The sequence below is a fragment of the Macaca nemestrina genome, chromosome 14 (assembly GCF_043159975.1).
Source record: "Macaca nemestrina isolate mMacNem1 chromosome 14, mMacNem.hap1, whole genome shotgun sequence".
Taxonomy (NCBI): Eukaryota; Metazoa; Chordata; class Mammalia; order Primates; family Cercopithecidae; genus Macaca; species Macaca nemestrina.
Window position 1 is genome coordinate 5999075 of NC_092138.1, and position 24069 is coordinate 6023143.

A 24069-nucleotide genomic window follows, 5' to 3' on the forward strand; every position below is an offset into this window, starting at 1 on the left:
ATACAGACCATTCCCATCACTTCTGTTGTATTCTCAATTAAATGTTCAGAAGGGGGAATCTGACCTCTCCCCTCGAAACAGTACTCTACAGTTAATTTTATATTTTGACCAGAATAATTTTTCTGAAAACACATTCCTTTTCATGTAATTTGTGTGTGAATAGAAACAGAATAACATAAAGGCACATGCTTTACAGTAAACCACCTCTCACCTTAAATCATCGTGCTGCCACTAATGGGCAGTTCCTGGGTGAGTTACCCGGCCTTTCTGGACTTCCTTTGCCTCCTCCGTAGCATGGTGTAGCACCTGCATACACATTCCTCTAGTCTTGATCGTTTTGACAGTGAGAGGGATTGGAAATGTGACTTTGTTCTAAAAGGCAGTGACAGTAGTCTGCCCTCATTTACCATTTTGCTTTCATGCTTAATTTCTAGGATTTTATTATTTTTATAGAAGTAGAGGGTACAAGTGCAATTTTTTTACATCGATATGTTGTATAGTAGTAAAGTCTGGGCTTTTAGTGTAACCATCACTTGAGTTTTTATTATGGAAATCTTGAAACATACACAGAAGAAAATATTATAATAGATTCTTTTTTTCACATCATCCAGCTGCATTAACTCTCAACGTTTAGGTAATCTCTCTTGTTTTGTTCCTCTGTACAGTACCACACATTTTTATTTTGGCTGGAGGATTTAGAAGCAAATCCTCAACCTCATGTCTTTCATGTATAAGTAATTCTAGCTGCATCTCTGACTGATAAGGACTTTTATTTTCAGTATAGCCACTGTGCCATTGTTATTTATATCCAATAAAGTCAGCAATTCCTTAATAATCACCTAATACCTGGTCCATTTTGATGGAAGGAAGCATTCTTGATAATACTACTTCAGAGTTTTAGGAACTAGTCAAATATTGTTCATAATCATTTTAGGGTCAATTAACTGGTATGGTCACCCCACTGTTAGTAGATAATAAAAAGGTAACTTCTTGGTTTTGAATTGTAGTTTAGGGATTTTTTTTTTTTTTTTTTTTTTTGAGATGGAGTCTTGCTCTGTCACCCAGGCTGGAGTGCAGTAGCAGGATCTCAGCTCACTGCAACTTCTGTCTCCTGAATTCAAGTGATTCTCCTGCTTCAGCCTCCTGACAGATCTCCTAACAGACCATGCCTTATACTTGTGTGTATTCTTTGTTAAATATGGGTGTTTGTCATTAACTCTAGAGTTATATCTCATATATCTATTCTGAATGCCGTGCATGTTAATGTTATAGATGATTCATTCTTTAAACTATAGCCTTTAACACCATTTGGAAAACTTTTTTTTTTTTTTTTTTTTTTTGAGAGGGGTCTCCATCTGTTGCCCAGGCTGGAGTGCAACAGTGTGATCTCGGCTCACAGCAACCTCTGCCTCCCAGGTTCAAGCGATTCTCCTGCCTCAACCTCCCAAGTAGCTGGGATTTTAGGCACCTGCCACCATGCCTGGCTAATTTTTTGTATATTTAGTAGAGACAGGGTTTCGCCATGTTGGCCAGGCTGGTCTCGAACTTCTAACCTCAGGTGATCTGACGCCTTGGCCTCCCAAAGTGCTGAGATGACAGGCGTGAGCCACCGCACCCAGCCTTGGTAAACATTTTCTGAGAGGCCTTCCGTTGCGCTTGTCTTCACTAGGCAAGGTAGTGTTTGATCTCTGCAGAGTCTTTGCACCTGTGCGTCATCATGTTGAACATCACTAGTTCTGGATGCATTCAGGAATGCTGCTTTTAGCTTAATGCACTGGGTAAAGTTACTTGCTCCACACTTAGTGGTTCAAATTGCTACACTAGGGGCTTTCCCTGTCCACCCACATGACACCACACCAGTCAGCCTCAGCACAGGGAGAGGTGAACACAGATCCAGATGGAAGCGTGTCAGCTTTCCAGCTTGTCTTGGTGTCAACCCAGAGTGTGGTTTCACCAACATAAGGCAGTCTCTTTAATTTTATATTTAGGCATCATAGCACAGTGATGAAGACTATAGACTCTGGAGCCAAGCTGTTTGGTTTTGAATCCTAGCATTGCTGCTTCACAGCTGAGTTATCTCTTGGTACCTTGACTTTCCTATCTGTAAAATAGGAATGATTGCTAGTTTGTGCGAGGGGAGCACCTGGTGAAAACATAGAACATCTGTCTGCCTTCTTTGCAGGATCATTGTGAAGTGTTTTGTTGGTTTGTTTTTCATGCCACTTTGTCTAAGAGCATTGTGAGGTTTAAGTGAGCGTGTGTAAAGTGCTCAGAATACTGTCTCACATAGCGCTTTGCTAAGTATTTGCTCTAATTATTGTAAACAGTCTTCAAAATATATTCCTGAAGCATCATGGTATAAGCAATGCCAATTGAGACACAGTTTGCTTATTTGAAAAGTAAATACTTTTCAAAGGATCAGTGTTGCCATCCTTTGGGGTCTTCCTTGAGAGGGTGCAAATCCAAATGTACATCAAGCGCCATGTAATACTAACGGACCATGCCTTATATTTGTGTGTATTTAGGTTTTTCAGATGTGCGTGCTGCTGTTATAAATCAAATTTGGTTTAGTTTTAAAACATTCCTGTGTGGCTGCTCTGCCTATGGAGTAGCCATTCTTTATTCCTTTGCTTTCTGAATTCCTTTACTTAAAAAATTGAAGTACGTCGTCTCTTATTTAGTGGATACTCTGCTACATATGGAGGTCTGGGAAATAATACTTGAGAAGACTGGGCTGGATGATCTAACCCCTGTCCAACTGTGGGGCTCTGATTCTCCGAATGGTCTTGAGTTACCTTCAGTTTACAGGACAAAGCTGATGACATGTATATGTTACAATATAGAACAATTACCTTGGGAATCTATTACCTCATACTCACACCCATACATAAACTGTTTTATTCTTCCCTCCCTTTTGCCTTTTCTCAGGATGACTATCGGATCTGTATGGACTTTAACATTATTCGGAAAGACTCACTCCCCGTTTGCCCTGTGGATGCTTCAGGCTGCTTCACAGCGGAGGTGACAGATTTCGCAGGACAGTATGTGAAGGTCTGTAATCCATATGGCATAGAAGGGTGTCTGTTACTTCTGATTTGTCTCTATCATCATTTATAATTGTATTGTAATTTTAGGAAGTTGTTTTTATTTAGTTTTGTCATCACATAAAATCAGTAAAGATAGATGTTATCAGTTATGTTCAGAGGGTCTCATATCTTTAGAGGAAGCATGCTGAAATTTCACGGGGAGAGATCAGAAAAACTCCAGTTTATGCCTCATGAAGCAACTTTGTGACCTTGGGGTAATCATTTCAGATCGAAAACTTTATGACCTTAAATGTTGTGGAATGTACTTGAAAATTGCTTAAAGTTAGTTACTAAAAATAATAATATTTGTTATTTATGTCTTTTATTCGTAACAAGGTATCAGATTCTAGTAATCTATTGTTCCTAAGTATTGTAGTATGTTTTAATGGCTAAATTTTAATTTTTTTTTTTAATAGGATGCTGACAAAAGTATCATCAGGACTTTGAAGGAACAAGGCCGACTTCTGGTTGCCAGCACCTTCACTCACAGCTACCCTTTTTGCTGGAGGTCAGAAGAAACAAAGACTGTGTTGTAGCTAGAGCTTCCAGTCTGTGCTTACACTTACTATATGTGCGCATTCCATCATATTGTGGTGTTCATCTCATTTCTATCCTTTAGAGTCGATTTGGGAAGCCACCTTCTTATTTCATTTTTAGGAGAGTTGGGTTTTTTGTTTGTATTTTGTTGTTGTTTTGAGACAGGGTCTCACTCTGTCACCCAGGCTGGAATGCTGTGGCGCAGTCATGGCTCACTACACCCTCCGCCTCCCCAGTTTAAGCAATCCTCCCACCTCAGCTTCTGGAGTAGCTGGAACTATATAGGTGGTGCCATCACACCCAGCTCTTTTTTGCATTTCTTATAGAAATGAGGTTTCCCCATGTTGTCCAGGCTGGTCTCAAACTACTGGGCTCAAATGATCCTCCCACCTTGTCCTCCCAAAGTGCTGAGATTGCAGGCATGAGCAACAGTGCCTGGTCTAGGAGAGTTTTATGAATGGCTAAAATTGTTGCTGTCCTAAGGAACTGTGTGAGAAAAATAGACCTGTACAAATCTGTTTTGTGTTGTGGCCACATTTTTTTTAGGATGAGAAACATCTCTAAAATTTTGTAACAGAATTTATTGAAAAATTTAATGTGATTTTAATGTTTACTGTAAGACCACGTTATAAAAGTCTGGGTGAAAATGAAGTGTTCGGTTGCATCATGTTTGGTTTCCACATTGCCTCTTCTATGCTGAAGTTGAAGTTGACATTATTTCTTAGATAATTGTCACTAGCAGAACTTTTTTTTTTCTGGTCTTGTTCTTGTATTAGTTTTTGCCTTTCTTACTATTGTGGAAAGAGATGGCCAATTTTGAAGTCTTAGATGATTTTATCTATAACAAAAATGAATATTAGCAGAAGGCCAAGTAAGTGATGATGCTGTGAATAAGACATGAAAAGGCAGTCTTACCCTAGTGCCTACTATTGTCAGCCTGAGCAGCTATGTCTGTGTTTCTGCTTCCCCAGATCAGACACTCCTCTGATTTACAAAGCAGTGCCCAGCTGGTTTGTGCGAGTGGAGAACATGGTGGACCAGCTCCTAAAGAACAATGACCTGTGCTACTGGTGAGCAGTAAGATGTGTTTCTTCACAGTGTCTTTTGTCATGTGGTTAGTTAAGTGTGGTTTACACTTCCCCCAAGTTATAATTTTAATAACCATCTTTTATTGTGTATTATAATAGCTATCTTTTATTCTGTGTGTTTAGGAACACAAAGTAATTCAAATAATGTTACATAACAGAAGTAACATCCTTCTTGTGATAAAGTATGTAAGGGAGTATTTTTCTTTTTAAACTCATTGGAAATGATAAACTACCATTTATTTGATTTATGGAATGAAATGACCTTGGAAAAATATGGCTGTACTGCCAGAGTTTGCTAGCCTTCAATAATAGTCATTTTCAGAGTAAACATTATTTTCAGATACCTGCAAAACCCATTTGTACTTACTCTTGTCAGTCCTGCAGTGGATGATGTACCCTGTGCTTGACTGTATGGATAAGCTCCAAGCACAGAAGCCTTTGCTTTCCACAGCTGATATGTGTCCTGCAGGTGATAGCCCAAGAGGTATCATTTCAGCCTCTGGGTACGAAATGAAGCAAGGCTTCAACCTTTGTATTTCAGATGAATATTTTCACTATGAGTTTTAAAAGTAATCACCACTCTTACTTCTCAGAAAGACCCAACTAGACTCTAGAAAACTGTATTTGAGTTTAGGAGAATAGGGAGAATCTCAGGGCAGCAAAGGAAATAGTTATAAACTGTAGCTTTCTAATATTTCTTAGCAGAGTGGTCCTGATTTCTCAAAAGACAGCTTTTCATTTTTAGAGCTAGTAAGCTAATTAGTTGCCCTAATGTGTAAGTTACTAGATATAGAATATTAGTAAGATAGCCTCAAGGGGGTGCAGGCATATAAACTGATCTTTGAAGTACAGGGCAGTAACTGCAGTGCCCAAGAGAAGAAGGGGAGGTCTGGTAGCCTACCCTGACTCAGCCTTGTGCTTGAAAAGGATTTCTGCAAAGCTGAACCTCAAGGAATGGAGAGTACTGGCAGTGGGAGGGATGCAAGAGGATGGATGCAGAGGGGAGGAAGGCTTCGTGGCAGAGGGCAGGCAAGGCCAGTTAAGTGAGAAGGATTCTAGGGAACTTGCCTCATTGCCAGAGCCTGAAATTCAAGACCAAGGATGACCAGAGGAGACTGTAGAGAGGGCTGCTAGAGCAGCTACCAGTCCCCTGGCCTGTTGGCCTTTGCTTAATGAGTTCAGTAAAACTGCTATGGTGAGGACAATGTGAAGACTAGAGTTGTATGGGATGAGGCTGGCTAGAGTTAGGGTGACTGGTTAGAGGTATGTGGCAGCCGTACTCCAGTTGAAGAAGAGGACATGGGAGGCCTGTGTGCTGTGGGGTTATCTATTGGATGTAGGTCATTGATGGCAGCACAAACTTGTGTATGCTGTGCTGTCCATTTAGAAGACGTTCTCTTTGCAGTGAGTGCCACGTTTCCAGAGTGTTGGGTCCACAAAGCGTTATACAGAGGCTCCTGTGAATATTATTTACATTTTGGCTTTTTCCATGTTTGAATTACTGATGTTCTTACGTGATTGGTTGTGTGATCTGTTTATTGCAGGGTCCCAGAGTTGGTACGAGAAAAACGATTTGGAAATTGGCTGAAAGATGCACGTGACTGGGCAGTTTCCAGAAACAGATACTGGGGCACACCTATCCCACTGTGGGTCAGCGATGACTTTGAGGAGGTGAGGCAGGGCAGTATTTCCTTGTGTTGATTTTTGCTAAAGCATTTTGTTCATGAAATCTGAATGTGGTTTAAAAGAATAGGGTTTTTTTTTTTCTTTGCCCCCTTCTTATTTCTCTTTTTTCCTCTTTATTGCTTTCTATAATCATGACATAAGATAATCTGTTTTTAGGGTTTTTTTACTTTTTTTCCTTGAATTAACTGCAAGTTATAAAACTTTCTTCTGTAAAAATGGAAGGATACAATTTTCTCAGGGAAATCTACACTTTAAATGTTTTTTTCTTGTGTTTCTCTGTCTTTTCTTCCCCCTGCATTAAGGTGTGTTATTAGCTTATGGTTAAACTGACTTCATAGATGATAAAAAAAAGAAAATTTGAAAAGAAATTTACCAAAGCATTACAGACCTTTGACTTCTAAAATCAAATGAATAAGAGGATGTGTGTGGATATATAGATGTGTGCATATACTGTGTCCTCAATGTCATGCAGAGGTTCTTGATAACTGTGACTTTAGGCCGGGTGTGATAGCTCCCACATGTAATCTCAGCACTTAGGGAGGCCAAGGCAGGAGGATCGCTTGAGGCCAGATACTTGAGACCAGCCTAGGCAACATAGTGAGGTGCCATCTCTACAAAAACGTTTGTTAAATTAGTGCACACCAGTTAGTCCCAGCTACTGGGACCTCTCTGTGACATTAGGTGAGGATTTACTATACAGGTAGATCTCTGTGTTTGTCCTTCTGTCCAAAGCTGACAGCATTGTAGCAGTGACGAGCAGCAGCACCCTGGGGACCTTGGTGAATCAAGGTGAAAGGCAGCAGTGAAGTAGCTGAATCAGAAGACTTTTCAGGACTGAACAGGAAGGGCAGAGAAAGAGGTCACCAGTGTTTACTAGGAACAGAAGCTCCCTGGGTGAGAACCCACAGCAGCTCCTCCTGGTGTGGCCCTTATCAGATGATTCCTCCATTCTGAGTGCCCCAGCTAGCCCCATCTCTCAGCTCTTTACTTGGACATAATCCTAGCATCCTGTGGCTTTGTCTGATTGCTTTGATTGGGTCCAAGCACAATATAGTCATGTGCCACATAATGTCATTCAGTCAATGACAGACCACATATATGACAGTGGTCCCACAAGATTATGATACCATATGGTTACTGTACTTTTTCTGTGTTTCATAATGTTTGGAAATTCAAATACTTCCTGTTTTAGTCTGTTTAGTGTTGCTACAAAGGAATACCTGAGGCTGGATAATTTATAAAGAAAAATAGTTTATTTGGCTTATGATTCTGGATGACTGGAAAGTTCAAGACTAGACATCTGCATCTGGGGAGGACCTCAGGCTGCATCCACTTATGATGGAGGGCTGGACAGGAGCCAGAGTATGCAGAGATCACATGGCAAGAGAAGAAACAGGGGTGGTGGGGTAGGGGCAGGCTCTTTTTAACAGTCAGCTCTCACAGGAGCTAATAGAGTGAGAACTAACTCACTGCATTAGTCTGTTCATGAGGGATGCACCCTGTGACCCAGACGCCTCCCATCGGGCCCCATCTGTCAATACTGCCACACTGGGGATTAAATTTCAACATGAGAGTGGCTGGGGACAAACCATATGAAAACCAGAGCACTTGCCATAGTGTTACAGTTGCCTGCAGAATTCAGTACAGCCACATGCTATACAGGTTTGTAGCCTAGAAGTAATAGGCTCCACCATATAGCCTAGATGTGTTTTAGGCCATCCCATCTAGGTTTATGTAAGTGTACTGTGATGTTTGCCTAATGAAATCACCCTAACAATGCATTTCTCAGAATGTATTCCTACCACTAAGTACTGTACAACTATAATTTAGCTCTAGCTTTTTCTTGAGAAGATTCTAGATTAATGAGCCAGATTCAGGTGCCAGGAGGAAACTAAGATGCCTTAGAGAAATAATCTAAGATGTTTCACTTATGCCGGTTACTTTGACGATTTGCACATAATAAACCCTAATACCCATTGAGAGTATGGCTATGAATGTTTAAGATTCTCTCTAGGTAGGGACTCCCTCTGATGTTGGGTGGAAACAAAGGAGCGGTGTCAACCCTGGTCTCTTCAGAGACTAAGACTAAGCTGTGCCTTTCATGAGAGAGAAGCCACATTAGCGAATACTATCCTTCAGCCCAGAGTGGTGTGTTAATGTGCCTTTATAGAAAATCATCAGTCTCAGGCTGGGTGGCTCATGCCTGTAATCCCAGCACTCTGAGAGGCTGAGGCCAGCTGATAGCTTGAGTCCAAGAGTTTGAGACCAGCCTGGGCAGCATGGCGAAACGCTGTCTCTACTAAAAATACAAAAAATTAGCTGGGCGAGGTGGCGCCTGCCTGTAGCCCCAGCTACTTGGGAGGCTGAGGTGAGAGGATCACCTGAGCCCAGGAAGCTGAGGCTGCGGTGAGCTGTGATTGTGCCACTGCACTCCAGCCTGGACAATGGGAGTGAGACCCTGTCTCAAAAAAAAGGAAAAGGAAAATCATCAGTCTCTCACACTAAACATGCATGTTACATCAATTAACTCAGTATGCTCTGTTTGGCTCTGAGGAGCTCCTGCTGTTGAACTTTGTTTTTGACAGGTAGTATGCGTTGGGTCAGTGGCAGAACTTGAAGAACTGTCAGGAGCAAAGATCTCAGATCTCCACAGAGAGAGGTCAGTTTCTAAATGTTCGATTCACTTCAGTTTTATCGTTCTCCTATTAAGACCTGGTCTCTAGCAGATTACAGAGACACACATGGAAGACTAGCTTGATGAATTACTTTGGTGATGACTCATGTCATATGGCAGTATTGTAGCCTTTGTCTTGTGAAATGTGAGGTGAATGGTTCATAACCTTTGAGATGGAGGATTCATGGCGCGCTCTGAAAGCCTTTGAGAATTGCTGATATTTCTGTTTGCAAGTGTGTATAATGTCTTGTCAGGGTTTTGTGTAATTAGCAATTAAACTGCAAGTTCTGTTATGCTTACAGTTAATAGAAATGGCTACTTTTCTGTTTGTTAGCGTTGACCACCTGACCATTCCTTCACGCTGTGGAAAGGGATCCTTGCACCGCGTCTCTGAAGTGTTTGACTGTTGGTTTGAGAGTGGGAGCATGCCCTATGCTCAGGTTCATTACCCGTTTGAAAACAAGAGGGAGTTTGAGGATGCTTTTCCTGCAGACTTCATTGCCGAGGGCATCGACCAAACCAGAGGATGGTATGCCCCCTTGTTCTTTCATCACATGTTTTATTGATTTCATTTTATTTAGGGAGTGTTTTACTAAGTCGCTGCCATTTATCTACTGGGTGATGGAGAGATTGTGGCAAGTAAGACAGGCTACATTCCTGCCCTCTCCCCCCAACCACCAAGCACGGACATTAAAGTGCCTTTTGAGTAGGAATCTCCCACTACAATAGGGCTGTAGTTTTACAATTTGAGTTATCTCGCTGGCATTTTGGAATATGTATGTTATACTGGACGTTTAAATGATAAAAAACAATATGTGTTCTTAGCTTACGTCAGATCATTTACTCAAATGTTTAATGAGTATTGGCATAAAAGACAGTAGATTGGGTGCTAGAAATTTGAGGGATAGTTGGTAGTGTGCTCAGATATTGAGGCTAGCCTTATAAATCAACATTCTAAACAAATCCAGATTTTTTAAAATATACATATGGGGGAGGATTTGGGCATTGATTTTTATCTAATGCCTTATGTAAAGCAGTTCCTTAATTGGAAAAAGGTGAATTACTTTCTTTCCATGGGTGGGCTTTGCTGGGCCAGGTTTTATTTACTTTTTTTTTTTTTTTTGAGACGGAATCTTGCACTCTGCCCAGGCTGGAGTGCAGTGGTGTGATCTCGGCTCACTGCAACCTCCACCTCCTGGGTTCAAGCAATTCTTCTGCATCACCCTCCCCTAAGTAGCTGGGTCTACAAGCATGGACCACCACGCCCAGCTAATTTTTGTAGTTTTAGTGGAGACGAGGTTTCACCATGTTGGCCAGGCTGGTCTCGAACTCCTGACCTCAAGTGACCCACCCGTCTCAGCCTCCCAAAGTGCTGGGATTACAGGCATGAGCCATTGCGCCCAGCCCAGGTTTTAATTATATATTCATAGTAATGTTTCTGCAGGGGTATGTTTAAGGAATTGTTGGTGTCATTTTTTCTCTTTGACGACTTTGGGTAATCATTGAGTTCAAGTCTTCGAGTCCTGGAATGTGCTGTCTTCAGATTCCAGTCCTTTTTATCTATAGGAACAGCTACCCAGAACAAATTCTGTTTTTAGAAAGGGCTAGATGCCTTACCAATGAGCTTGTTCCTTTGAGGAATAGCAAAGTCTGTTAGCTGGTAACAGTCCTCATGTGGGTCCCGTGTCCTTGCTACCTGCCTCCTTCTCCATCCCTGAGGCCTGGGCTGCCTCTCCTGGGCACCAGGGCTCCTCCCAACTCTCCTTTAGAACTGGGAGGGATATCTGGTTCGGTGTTTATGTTAACCATGGGGTCTGGTCTCCTCAGCTCATGTCCCTTGATGTTCTTAGGGTGCAGGACTAGGTCAGAGAAGCAGAAGAGCATCACCCCCGGGAAAGTGGTCAGGGATATGAGTTCATTTGGGGAACAAGTTAGCTAGCACATGAATGAGGTACACAGCATTTTACAGAATAAAAGCATTTTCTAGTCTGCCTTATCACTTGGATGAGAGTGCATTTTGCATCTTTTGTCATCAAATTGTTTTTTCCATATGATCTTGTGCCAAATTCAACACCCATCCCTCATTTTCAGCTAGGTGCTTCTGGGTGGTCCTGAGAGGCCACCCAGTGCTGCCATGTGGCTCTCCACACAGACTTCCTGGGAGACCTGGTAACAGAGAAATGGTCAGTAAATCACTCCAGACCTTTATTTGGATGTTTTTTTCAAATCATAGACAGTAATTTGATTGGTCTCTGGTGGGTCCTGTGTCTCCGTTTTTTTTCAGTAACCAGTGTTAAGAATCATTGCTTTAAGTGATTATCAAGAAGTAAGACTTATCAAAAATAGAAATTCAGTTCAATGAATAAATACAGTTTCTTTCTTATGCTTGGACTTCATTTCTATTTTTATTGAACCATTTGGGGTTTTTTTTTTCAGGTTTTATACCCTGCTGGTGCTGTCCACGGCCCTCTTTGGACAACCGCCTTTCAAGAACGTAATTGTGAATGGGCTCGTCCTGGCAAGGTAAGTCAACTTTGTTGTAGTGACAGGTGGAGCTCTGTCTCCACTGTTTCTTAGGAAGGAGTGTGTGCGAGCAGTCAACTTTGTTGTAGTGATAGGTGGAGATTTGTCTCCACTGTTTCTCAAGAAGGAGTGTGTGAGAGCTAAGCCTGATGGAAGAGGAGGAAGGGGAGGACTTTCAGATTGAGCTATTACTAGTAACAGTGCTACTAGTGATATTACTAGTAATAAAATAGCATTTACTAAACTTACTATTTTATGAAGTACTTTTGTTTATAGATCTTGTTTAATCTGTACATCGGTCCTTTCATGTAGATTTTGTTGTCCTTTTTTTTAACACATGAGGAAGCTATGAGTTCTAGAGACCACAGGTGCCCAGGATCAAAGCTAGTGACAGCCACACTAGGCTTGACCCAGGTGCTCTGCCACCAGATCCCATTCTTCCCCTCATGTGAAACTTCCTCCCAGTGGGCATTGTTTCCTGCTTTTTAATTTTATAAGGAAGTCTCATTTTTCCTTTACTTTATTACCTCTAGTCATTAAGAATAAAAATAAACATAAATAAAAATTTCAAAATGAAATATTTACCCATAAAAATCCTGCTTTTTATGCTGTGTGAGGAGAAAGAGGATGTCACCTAACATTTTGTGCATCCTTATTTTTTTTGTACATCCTTATTTTTGCCAGGCCCCACTGTGTGCATTTTCACATTTTAACTCATTTTTCACATTTTAACTCATCCCCAGAACCATTTGGATGGGTCCTATAATTATCCCATTGTAACCTTTGAGGAATCTGAGGGACAGGAAAAAGCACCTTGCCAAAGGACACACAGCAAATGAGTGATAAGTGCAAATTTTGAACCCAGGCAGTCTGCCTCTGTAGTATGTGTGCTGCTTTTTTTTTTTTTTTTTTAATTGAAAATTGTTTTGAGGGCTGGGTGCTATGGCTCACGCTTGTAATCCCAGCACTTTGGGAGGCCACGGTGGGCAGATCACATGAGGTCAGGAATTGGAGACCAGCCTGGCCAACTTGGTAAAACCCCCGTCTCTACTAAAAATACAAAATTAGTGGGTGCAGTGGCACACACCTGTATCCCCAGCTACTGCAGGCTGAGGCACAAGAATCGCTTGAACCTGGGAGGCAGAGATTGGAGTGAGCTAAGATCACGCCAGTGCACTCTAGCCTGGGTGATAGAGTGAGGCTCCATCTCAAAAAAAAAAAAAAAAGGAAAATTGTATTGAGATCATTGTAGATTTGCATGCAATCATGAAAAATAATAGAGATCCCTTAAATTCTTTGCCCAGTTTCCACTAGTGGTCACATATTTTGCAAAACTATGGTATATATCACAACCAGGATATTGATATAGCCCACCAGTCTTATTCAGATTTCCCTAGTTTTACATATACTTATTTGCTTATGCACATTAATGTGTATACAGCTATCACATGTGTAGGGTCTCGTATCCACCAGCATGGTCAAGTTACTGAATGAATTCAACATCAAAGGCTCACTTCCTACATTGCCTTCCCCTCCTACCTTCCCACTGTCATCCCCAATCCCTGGCAACCACTGTTTTTTTCTCCATCTCTAATTTTGTCATTTCCAGAATGTTATATAAATAGAATTATACAGTAACTAACTTGGGAGGATAGGCTTTTCTTTCTTTTTTTTAAGACAGAGTCTCACTCTGTCACTCAGGCTGGAGTGCAGTGGCACGATCTCGGCCTCCCAAGTAGCTGGGACCACAGGCATGAATCACCACACCCAGCTAATATTTTGTATTTTTGGTAGAGACAGGGTTTCACCATGTTGGCAGACTGGTCTCGAGCTCCTGAGCTCAGGTGATCCACCTGCCTCAGCCTCCCAAAGTGCTGGGATTACAGGCATGAGCCACTGCACCCGGCTGGCTTTTGTTCAATCCACATAATTCCATTGAGATTTCAGATGTCTGCACATACCAATAGTTCATTCCTTTCCATGGATAAATAGCATTCTGTATTATGGATATGCCATGCTTTGTTTGATCATCTACCTCTTGAAGGACATCTGGGTTGCTTCTAACGTTTGGCAATTGTGAATAAAGCTGTTGTGAACAATTGTTTATAGGTTTTTATGATAATGTAAGTTTTCATTTCTCTGGAATATATTCTGACACATCTTTCTGCTTCAGTCTGCCCCGAAGCTTCCTCATGGACTTACTATGATATTCAAAAAGAAGTTTGCAAATATTAACAAAATATCTTACCATTGTACCTTAACACTGTTTGTTTGTTTGTTTGTTTGTTTTTGGAGACAGAGTCTTGCTCTGCTGCCCAGGCTAGAGTGCAGTGGCGCCATCTTGGCTCCCTGCAGTCTGCCTCCTGGGTTCAGGCAATTCTCCTGCCTCAGCCTCCCCAGTAGTGGGGATTACAAATGTGCGCCACCATGCCCAGCTAATTTCTGTATTTTTAGTAGAGACAGGGTTTCACCATTTGGCCAGAATTGTCTCGAACTCCTGACCTCAGGTGATCTGCCCACCTCAGCCTCCCAAAGTGCTGGAATTACAGGTGTGAGCCACCATGCCCGGCCTGGTAGCACTAACTTCTGTCTAAGTTACTCCTTCCCATTTCCTTTTGTATATTCCTGTTTGCAAATGATTTGTATCCTTATATCAAGGTCGTATGTGATACTGACTTACTTAATTGGCATCTCCCTTTTGTTTTACAAGTGATGGCCAAAAAATGAGTAAACGGAAAAAGAATTATCCAGATCCAGTTTCCATCATCCAGAAGTATGGTGCTGATGCCCTCAGGTACAAACCAGTGCTTTGCCTTGTGTGTATCTGTTGTTTTTTTATGTAAGCATCTCCTATACTGTTGGTCATTATTCTTAGATTTGGTTTATAGTTAGGTTTTTAGCAACATATCTCTGTTATTTGGATGTTGTGTTGGTATGGTTGTTGATTTTAAACCCCCAAAATAGTTTTCTAAATAATAAAGGCATTTTTAAACTATAGGTCTATTTGAGGAAGAGAACCTGTGTTGGGTGTTGTTGAGTTGTCCAAGTCCTCCCCAGGCTAGATGCTGATTGCCTCTGCCTTACTTTCTTTCTAGGTTCCCTGTCTTGTGGATGTTAGAATTCTCTTTCATCATTTATTTTACTTTTGTGCTTACAGAGCCATATGAGATATATCTATGCTAGAGGTAATAAAAAACTAATATTAAAAAGCTTTTAGAGAAATTAGAGCCACTGCTTGAGGTAGCTATAATCATGAAATCACACAGTGTTCAAGTTGAAAGGGACCTAGAGATCTTGTTCAGCATCCCTATGTCCTAGGCATGAGACCAATGCCCAGGCCTGTGACTCAGCACTTCCACACAGTACCTGTGTTGCCCAGGAGCCATTAGTGGAGTTCACCCCCAACTCTCCACTGTCTCTTAGACTCAGCCTTGGCACCGCTGGCCATTTGGGCTGGGTAATTCTTTGTGGTGGTAATTCTTTGTAGGATGTTTAGCAGTATCCCTAAGCTCTGGCCACTAGATGTCAAGACTGTGCTGTGTGAAGGCACCTCCTTGTGAGTCCCTCTCTCTGCAAGCAGCGGATGTGCAGGTCGTGTCCATGGGAGGGAATCAGTGGCTTTTGACAAGGACCAGGCCAGCCTTCCTCTTAGTGCTGGTGTACCCCATTGGTCCTGCAGTGAGAGTGGCGTAAGATGCATTTGTGTGCTATACAGTGCCATATTTTGGTGTCAGATTATATATACCTTTTATAATTTGGTAGGTCTCTTACAGAAAGTGAGAGTGAGTTTTGTGAGTTTTAAATTGACCACTCAAAGAGTATTTATAGTTTCCCCCTTTTGTAGAAAATAGGACTGATTTTCATCTTGCTCTCTCAATATGTCAAGTAGTAATAATTGGTTTACTGTCTAAGTACCTTTTCTAATTTTTCTCCCTCTTCCAGATTGTATCTGATTAACTCCCCTGTGGTGAGAGCAGAAAACCTCCGCTTTAAAGAGGAGGGTGTGCGGGATGTCCTTAAGGATGTACTGCTCCCATGGTACAATGCCTATCGCTTCTTAATCCAGAACGTTCTGAGGCTTCAGAAGGTATGGGCTGTACAGGGCTGCACGTATACCTGCCGAGTCTCCATAGCGCTCCCTTCACCAAACTGTGAAAGACTTCAGGGCTGCTGTTCTCTGCTGCCTGATGCTGGGGTAACTTACAGCCATGGGGAGGTCATACATGCAGGTGCGGAAGGGATCTAGGGTCCGGGCTATGCCGAGACCTTGGGCCCTAGCCTGCAAAAGAGTTACGTCATATAGTTGTTTAGTCGACCAGTTTTTTAAGGCAGAGTCTCAGTCTTGTCACCCAGACTGGATTGCAGTAGCACGATCTCGGCTCACTGCAACCTCTGCCTCCTGGGTTCGGGCACTGCCTCAGGCTCCTCAGTAGCTGGGATTACAGGCACCCACCAGCATGCCTGGCTAATTTTTTGTATTTTTAGTGGAGACTTGGTTTCATCATGTTGGCCAGACTGGTCTCGAACTCCAGATCTCAGGTGATCCACCCTTCTTGGCCTCCCAGAAAGGCTGGGATTACAGGCATGAGCCACTGCGCCAAGCCTAGTCAGCCGGTTCTTGATTCCAGAAACACCATGTTGAGTGAGACACCCCTCCCTTTATGGAACCAGTGGAGTGGGAATTGGGAGAGATAGTAAAGAGTCAGCTACTTTTAGAGAGACCACCCAGTGAAGGCGGAGTCACAGGCTAGCTAGGGCTGGCCACTTGAGATGGTTGGTCAGAGAAGCCCCCTCAGTGGGGTGGCATTTGGGCTAATCTGAGAGTGATAGCAGTTCTTGATGGAGTTTTCAGTGGGTTGTTAGGGTCACAAATAACAGTCATGAGATATGTGGAAGTGTACTTCAAGGGCAGTCACCTCCACACGCAGGATTACTTTCTCACCTCAGAAGCCCTTGCTCTAGAGCCACCTTCCATGCCCCACAACTGACCACTGTCAGGGGCCATCATCACCTTCATTGCACATGTTCCTATGTGGGCTTTCAAGACCTGATTTGGGGTCAGGGATCCGATACTGCACATCTGATCTCCAGCACCTTACAAGTAAAATTGCTTGTAAGTAAATAACCGTTGAATGAAAGTGAGATGTTATTCCTGCTTGAGCAGTTCAGAAAGCTGGTTGGAAAAATGAACTCTTGTTATCCCACTCCAGCAGGCAGGTCACTTCCTTCTCCTCTCCTTGGTCTCTGGTTGTTCTGCTAAAGAGGACACATCTTGTTCACCTGAGGCTCTCAGAGTAACCTTTCCCCAGGATTGAGAAGGGCATTATCATCTTCCCCAGGATCCCAGCTTTCCTCCTCTCTGCAGCCCTGCCACCTTTCCTGCATGTGGTTCTCTGCCAAGTAGGGCCCACAGTCCTTGGGCAGGTGCACTCTGCAGGCCTCCACTGGTGTGGGACTCAGGAATACAGGCGGGGTCAAAGCTCCCTACAGCCAGGGCCCATCTGAACATACTAGCAAGACACAGACTCCATGATCAGGGGCTTAAACCCAGAGGAAGAGTCACATTATCACTGCCCTGCTAGCCTGGTTGTGGTGCTGCCAGAGAAACAAAGCAGGACGTGAGTTCTGTTTGTGGAGCAAGGACTTAAGATCAAGGAGGATTTTGCAAAGCAAAAGGAGTGGGATAGAACTTTCTGGGTAAAATGAACAGCCTTAGCATGGAAATTGTTTTCCAGTACTCATTTTCAGTTTGTGGACAATCATTCAATGCTAGACAGGTTTACTGTCCTTCCTTCCTGAGGTTTAAAGTAATAACCCTACACTTTCTGACAAGATTTTAGAATATCTCTCAATTCATAATTACTCTTTGGTGCAGAGAAGTAATGTTTTCCTAAACTGTCTTCAGTTTACTCAAAAACATGATTAATTAATTGAGGGGTTAATGTCCCACGTTGGTGCTTATCTTGAAAATATTGCTAAAAATCAGAAATTCACATTGCCAGTAGGGTCTGGGATTTTTTTATTTTTGTTTAAGTGATTTAAGAAGTTTATTTCCTCATAGTAACTTTCTTCCCAAGTGTGCAAGTATTTCATTAATTGTTCATTCCTAGGAGGAAGAAATAGAATTTCTCTACAATGAGAACACTGTTAGAGAAAGCCCCAACATTACAGACCGGTGGATCCTGTCCTTCATGCAGTCTCTCATTGGCTTCTTTGAAACTGAAATGGCAGGTGAGTCTCTCTTGGTCTGTCCTCCCAGGAATAAGGACTCTTCTCTTTGTAACTGCCCTTTTGATATTTAATAGTGGAAATATTGAGAGATACAGAAAATTAACTGTTTCCTTTTACCTCTCATATAGTTTTGTTAAGGCTTGTTAATTGTCGTGATGCCTTTGTTTCAAGACCCTGCGGACTTCTGGCCTGGTGTGGTGGCTCACACCTGTAATCCCCAGCACTTTGGGAGGCCAAGGCAGGCAGGTCACCTGAGGTCAGGAACTTGAGACCAGCCTGGCCAACATGGCGAAACCCCGTGTCTACTAAAAATATATTAAAAAAAAAAAAAAAAAGCTGGCCATGGAGGCAGGTGCCTGTAATCCCAGCTACTCAGGAGGCTGAGGCAGGAGAATTGCTTGAACCATGTGGGAGGCGGAGGCTGCAGTGAGTCGAGATTGCACCACTGCCTGGGCAACAAGAGTGAAACTCCATCTTTAAAAAAAAAAAAAAAAAAAAGCCCTGGGGAATTCTGTGTTTAGGGGTGTCCTGGCAGTCTCAGCACTCCACAGAAGAGCTTTGGAGCTGGATAGCCATGGGTTCAGAGCCCAGCTCTACCACTTGTTCCCAATCCACAGAGTTGCCAAAAGTCTGACCATCAATTTCCTTTTTTTTTTTTTAATGGATAGATAGTAGATGTATATATTTATGGGGTACAGGAGATATTTTTATATAGGCATACAGTGTGTAATAATCACATCAGGGTAAATGAGATATCCATCACCTCAAGCATTTATCATATCTTTGTGTTGCAAACATCCCAATTATACCCTTCTAGTTGTTTTTAAATGTACAAGAAATTGTTGTTGACTGTAATCACCCCATTGTGCCATCAGATGCCACTGTTACTCATTCTATCTTAACCTTCAGTTTCTTTATCTGCAGAATACCCAGTAGTGTTTGTAAGGCTTGAGTAGAGACAATTTCCATAAAGTAGCTGGCAGATAATAGGTACTCAATAAATAATACTTGTTATTAATGCATTTATAACTTATTTTTAGGTCTATTTTCTTTACTAAATAGTCCCCTTCTTTTCCAGAAAAATTAGAAAAGTCAGAAGAGCAATAATGAAATGGACATTTTGGTGTATTTCTGTTAACTAACAACAGTGAGTTTGTTGGGTAATTTTACAGAGATTCAAAAAGTACGTTGCGTTGCCTTCCTTAAGGTTTGAGATAGTCACAACCGTAGGTCCAGGTGAGAAATCTGGGACACCTCAGACAATCCGTTAAAGTGGGTGGGCAGAGGCCCTGGGTCACAATGAGGGCCAAAGAGGGCAAGACAAATCCACCCTCACAGGGCCCTGTGGTTCCTGCTGCTGTTGGGCAGGAGCAGTGGCCGCCACAGACCTGGGTTTCACCATTAACCTAGATACGGTCACATGCTGCTCCCTGGAGTGGGCGGTGCTGCCCCACTTAGCACAAAAGGACTGCTAAAGGATTTATCCACCTTGTTAAACATGTGGAAGGATCACGACAGTCCAGCTGTTGCTCAAATAGACATAGATGAAGATGGAAGTGAGTGAGGCTGATTGCTGCCCTGGTGAGGGCGCTGGGAGCCCAGCACACTCTCCCCAGACATGCGCACACCTGTGTCTGCTTTTCCCTCCTGAGTGATACGAGTGGGCGGGAAATGTGGGGATTGTTGCCCGAGCCCCTTCAATATTTGGGCACCAGCTGCCATGACCTCCTGTGAAGCTGGGTCTGGAGAGTGTGCATCCTGGCTGGAGCCTGGTCTGCCTGGAAACTAGAGGTCGGCAGCCATGTTTTGTGGGTCGTGTTTAAGTCCCAGCTCTGCCAGCCTGTCAGCTTCATGTCCTCCACTCCCTCAGCAGCACTGTGGGTGTGAGAGGACTTGCCTCACAGGGTGGTGGTGGCCTGGGTAGTGGCTGCTGCTGTTATCCCCGTGTGTTGTGTGTTTATTCTTTGTATGTGGGGTTCATTTGGGTTCATTTACTCCCTCAGAGTTGAAACCAGAACATAGGAATGCCCCGTGTGTTGTGTGTTTATTCTTTGTATGTGGGGTTCATTTGGGTTCATTTACTCCCTCAGAGTTGAAACCAGAACATAGGAATGCTGAGCTTCCTGGAAGATAAAAAGTGCCGTGAACCCTAGAAATCATTTAGACAGGACTCAGTTACTGAAATCACCTGTGGAAGAAAGTGTGACCAACTAACAACTCTGGCCTGAAGCTCAGCCCACTGGCACCTGAATTCTGGTCTTTGTGAAAAGCAGCAGAGAGCAGCTCTGCCTGTTGCAACTTCTCATGTCTTAGCCTAGACCAGAAGCCTCGTTAACACTCCCTGGACTCTTTGCATTATTATAAGTTGTATTTGTTTCTAAGTGGGTTGGTCTTATTCTTTTTGTTTTTGGTGTTTGTTTTTATGCAACAAAGAGTGTTAATTAAAGGGGAGGTGAATGAGAATCCTTAAAATAAGCCATGCCTCAGACACAATTGGCTAGACACCCTTTCTTTCCTACTTGATCTCTGAGTTTCTCAGGGAACCCTTCAAATCCTCCTAATGCCTCAAGACCTTCACTCCCTCTGTTGCTGTTTTTACTCAACTGTTTTAATGTTTAGAAGGCCAGTTCTGTTTTATTCATAGCCTGTGTCAGAGTTTCTCAACTGCCGCACTGTGGACAGTTTGGGCCAGATCATCCTCTGTGGTGGGGCTGTGCTGTGCATTATAACTGAGGAGCATCCCTGGGGTCCACCCATTAGATTCCAGTAGCACCATGCTACCCTCCAAGTTGTGACATGCAAACTGTTTCTCCAGACATTGACAAATGTTTCCCGCAGGGCAAAATTGCTATTGTTTGAGAATCACTGGCCTATGCTGTGCCTCTTAACATCTGATTTGTGCTTTTCGACTTTTAGTTGAAGTACAGTGTAATACAATGGAAAGAAGTTGGGCATTGTTGATGCTGTCAAATTGCACAACTCCGTGTAAATGGCACTTCCTACAGTTGTGTAGTGGACAGCCTTGGACTTTGATCCACACATACTGGAATTTTTGCCTTTTCTCACTGACCAGTGGGAATTCGCATGTGACTCACATGGTGGTTTTTTTGTGTGCACCCCTAAACACCCTGACTGCCGTGTAGCACATCCTCAAACAGTCTTTATGTGATTGCTTCATTTTGGTTCTTTTCTCCTTAGTAAGTAGAGGCCCTTGGATGGAAGGAGCTGCCCATTCTTTGTTGTATCCAGCCCTCTCCCCACCGCAGATGCCTGGTAACCCACTTGCTGCCTGATTGACTTGTCTTACTTTTAGCTTATAGGCTTTATACTGTGGTGCCTCGCCTGGTCAAGTTTGTGGATATTCTGACCAATTGGTATGTTAGAATGAACCGCAGAAGATTGAAGGTAAGTGCAGACTATTGTTGGGAAAAGCAAAAAGTGTATGAAGTTTGAAAGTAGAAGAAATATGAGAATAGCCAGAAGGGAGAGGAACATTTTCAAATGCTCTCAGTTTTTGAAGCTTTGTTTTTCTTTTCCTTTTACATTGCATTTTAACTGTATTTGTCGTTTGAGGGATAGGGATCTATAAGTTCTAAAAGTCATTTGCATTATTTTCACAACGCAATTATGTACATGTTATATTGGAGGGAGAATGTCAGGGCACAAACAGGACTACACCAAGCAGACCTCTTAAAATTCAAAATAAAATCATGCAAATATTTTATAAAAATATTGGCAGATACGACTTTAATATTGAGAGGGGTACTTCCTTTTACCACAAGGGAGTCAGTTATTTGCTCCGTACAGAACTCCTATAGCTGTTGGGGGTTTGGGATGAGCAGAGCATAGGTCCTGGTCTCAGGACTTAAGCCAGGTACGTAAATAACAATGATGCATAGTAGAGAGAGCGAGGTGTCTTTACTGTAGGCCCAGTGAAGGCTCCCACTACCCATTAGATATGTCTGTCTTTTTCTTTTTCTTTTTTTTTTTTTTTTTTTTTGAGATGGAGTTTCACTCTTGTCACCCAGGCTGGAGTGCGGTGGCATGATCTCGGCTTACTGCAACCTCCGCCTCCCGGGTTCAAACGATTCTCCTGCCTCAACCTTGTGAGTAGCTGGGACTACAGGCTCCTGCCACCACGCCTGGCTAATTTTTGTATTTTTAGCAGAGACAGGATTTCACCATGTTGGCCAGGCTGGTCTCAGACTTCTGACCTCAGGTGATCCACTGGCCTCAGCCTCTCAAAGTACTGGTATTACAGATGTGAACCACTGTGCCTAGCCAGTCATGTCTTAAAATGCATTAATAAAAGCCTGTAACACAACTGTAATTTCATTTTTGCACAGATGTATCTCGAAGGACATATGCTAAGATGCTTACAGTAGTTGTCTCTGGATCACTTAGTTATGGTTGAAATTTTTTTATTATCTTTGTTGTTCCTACAATGAATTGGTATTTTTTTTTTTTAATACACAGTGTATACTTTTTTAATATAAGAAATCTTATTTAAAGGTACTTTAAAGTTTTCAGTTAGCAATTGTTTCTGTCTGTTGTGGGTAGATCCATTCTACCTTCAGCTTTCGGGTCCTGCAGTTAGGCTTTGCTTTCCTATCAGCTCACCTCAGGTGGGGATAGTCAGTGGAACAGCAGGTGCACATCCTGGCCAGGCCTCCTGCACTGCCCTGCAGGGCCACCCTGATGGCACCGACCCTAGACGGCCTGTGGTCGTGGCCCTTTCTCCTTTCTCTGTCTCTTGTCCTGTCTGTATGCTGCATGCTCTTTGAAGATTGCCTCTTTTTAATAAACTTATTTTTTTAATGATAAACACTTTAGCAGTTTAATGTTTATGTCTGCTTTTTATTCATTAGGGTGAAAATGGGATGGAGGATTGTGTCATGGCCCTAGAAACCTTGTTTAGTGTTCTGCTTTCTCTTTGCAGACTTATGGTAAGATGATTGCCTTCTTTCTAGTACCCTTTGGCCTATGGGCTGCCTTCGGCACCCACTTGCTGCAGTATCCTCTGTTTATATCTATCCTGTATTATTCTGCCAAAAATAGAAATGTAAGTTTTATTACACCTTATAGGTCTAGTTCCTTTTCAGAAATCTTGTTAGCTTTATACATGTTAAGTAAGGACTAAGAAATACTAGATTCTTTCTTACAATCTCTGGCAGTACAATATATGTCAGGGCCCTTGGCTCTAGAACGAGGATCTACAGTTCAAAGTAAGACATAGCTCATCTTAATGTGGATTGCCATAATTGTGAGTAACGGGGAGGTTCTTCAGCTAATACCTGTCTGAGTAAATATATATATATATATATCACAAACGATACTTTAACTTAGCATTGAGAGGAAGACATGCAAGTAGTAGTTTGATATATGTTCCTATCAGGTCAGATATTAGTTAAATAATATAAAAGTGAAACGGCTCCAACTTTAGTTCTTTTTATCCTGTTTCTGCTACTCCATGTTATAAGACTCCTATTTATTCCTTAAACGAACGAAAATCTGCTTTGTACAAAGTCCTGTGCCTGGTGCTCTCCATGCCTGATCTCATCACCTTCATCCTGTGAAGCAGGGGATATTTTCCCCAGTTTACAGATGAGGTTTCTGAGGTTTGGGACAGTCAGTCCTCTGTGCATATTGACTTGGCTGATACATCATTAGGTGCTCCTCTTTCTGTTTTAGACATCCTTCAGAATTCTAGAGGTGCTTTGGGTTTTTCTAGCTATAGTCCTGCAGCTATGCTTCAGGGATATGAGGCCATTTCTCATTCACAGAGCATGTTTTGTAGCCTCATGCCCCTTTTGGTGCATATTACTGTGTCATTCTCTAACATGTTTAGTTGTTTCTGAGTATAAATGAGATAAGTTGTTGATGACTGACATGATGTCCTGTGTGTTCATACAGGCTCCCTACACACCTTTTCTCACTGAATTGATGTACCAGAATCTCAAGGTGCTGATTGACCCTGTTTCTGTTCAGGACAAGGACACACTCAGCATCCACTACCTCATGCTGCCCCGTGTTCGGTAGGAATCAAATAGAAATAAGCCTCACCTGTGCCAAGGAGGGGAGACTTGCTCAGACATGTTGGGGAGAGGAGGCATTTCCCTGCTTCAGCTCCATCTGTGCCTTGCCTCCCACCCCAGCTGACATGAACTCCTCAGGCTGCAGGTTGGGGCCCACTTTGGTACATGGTAGCAGGGATGCTTGGTGTGGAACCCCTTTGTAGAGCTGC

General features: G+C 42.6%; 1 protein-coding gene across 2 annotated transcripts in view; it reads left to right on the forward strand.

Moving 5' to 3' along the window:
* IARS1 (isoleucyl-tRNA synthetase 1) overlaps positions 1-24069 on the forward strand; it is a 74959-nt gene that overhangs the window by 19866 nt on the left and 31024 nt on the right. For both annotated transcript variants that reach the window (XM_011771201.2, XM_011771202.2), the window contains exons 11-23: positions 2929-3051; positions 3503-3594; positions 4595-4693; positions 6256-6382; positions 8983-9056; positions 9406-9600; positions 11508-11594; positions 14305-14388; positions 15537-15681; positions 17705-17825; positions 21139-21230; positions 22694-22771; positions 23739-23860. In XM_011771201.2, the coding sequence (XP_011769503.2) occupies positions 2929-3051; positions 3503-3594; positions 4595-4693; positions 6256-6382; positions 8983-9056; positions 9406-9600; positions 11508-11594; positions 14305-14388; positions 15537-15681; positions 17705-17825; positions 21139-21230; positions 22694-22771; positions 23739-23860 (1439 nt within the window). The remainder of the gene's footprint in view (positions 1-2928; positions 3052-3502; positions 3595-4594; positions 4694-6255; positions 6383-8982; positions 9057-9405; positions 9601-11507; positions 11595-14304; positions 14389-15536; positions 15682-17704; positions 17826-21138; positions 21231-22693; positions 22772-23738; positions 23861-24069) is intronic.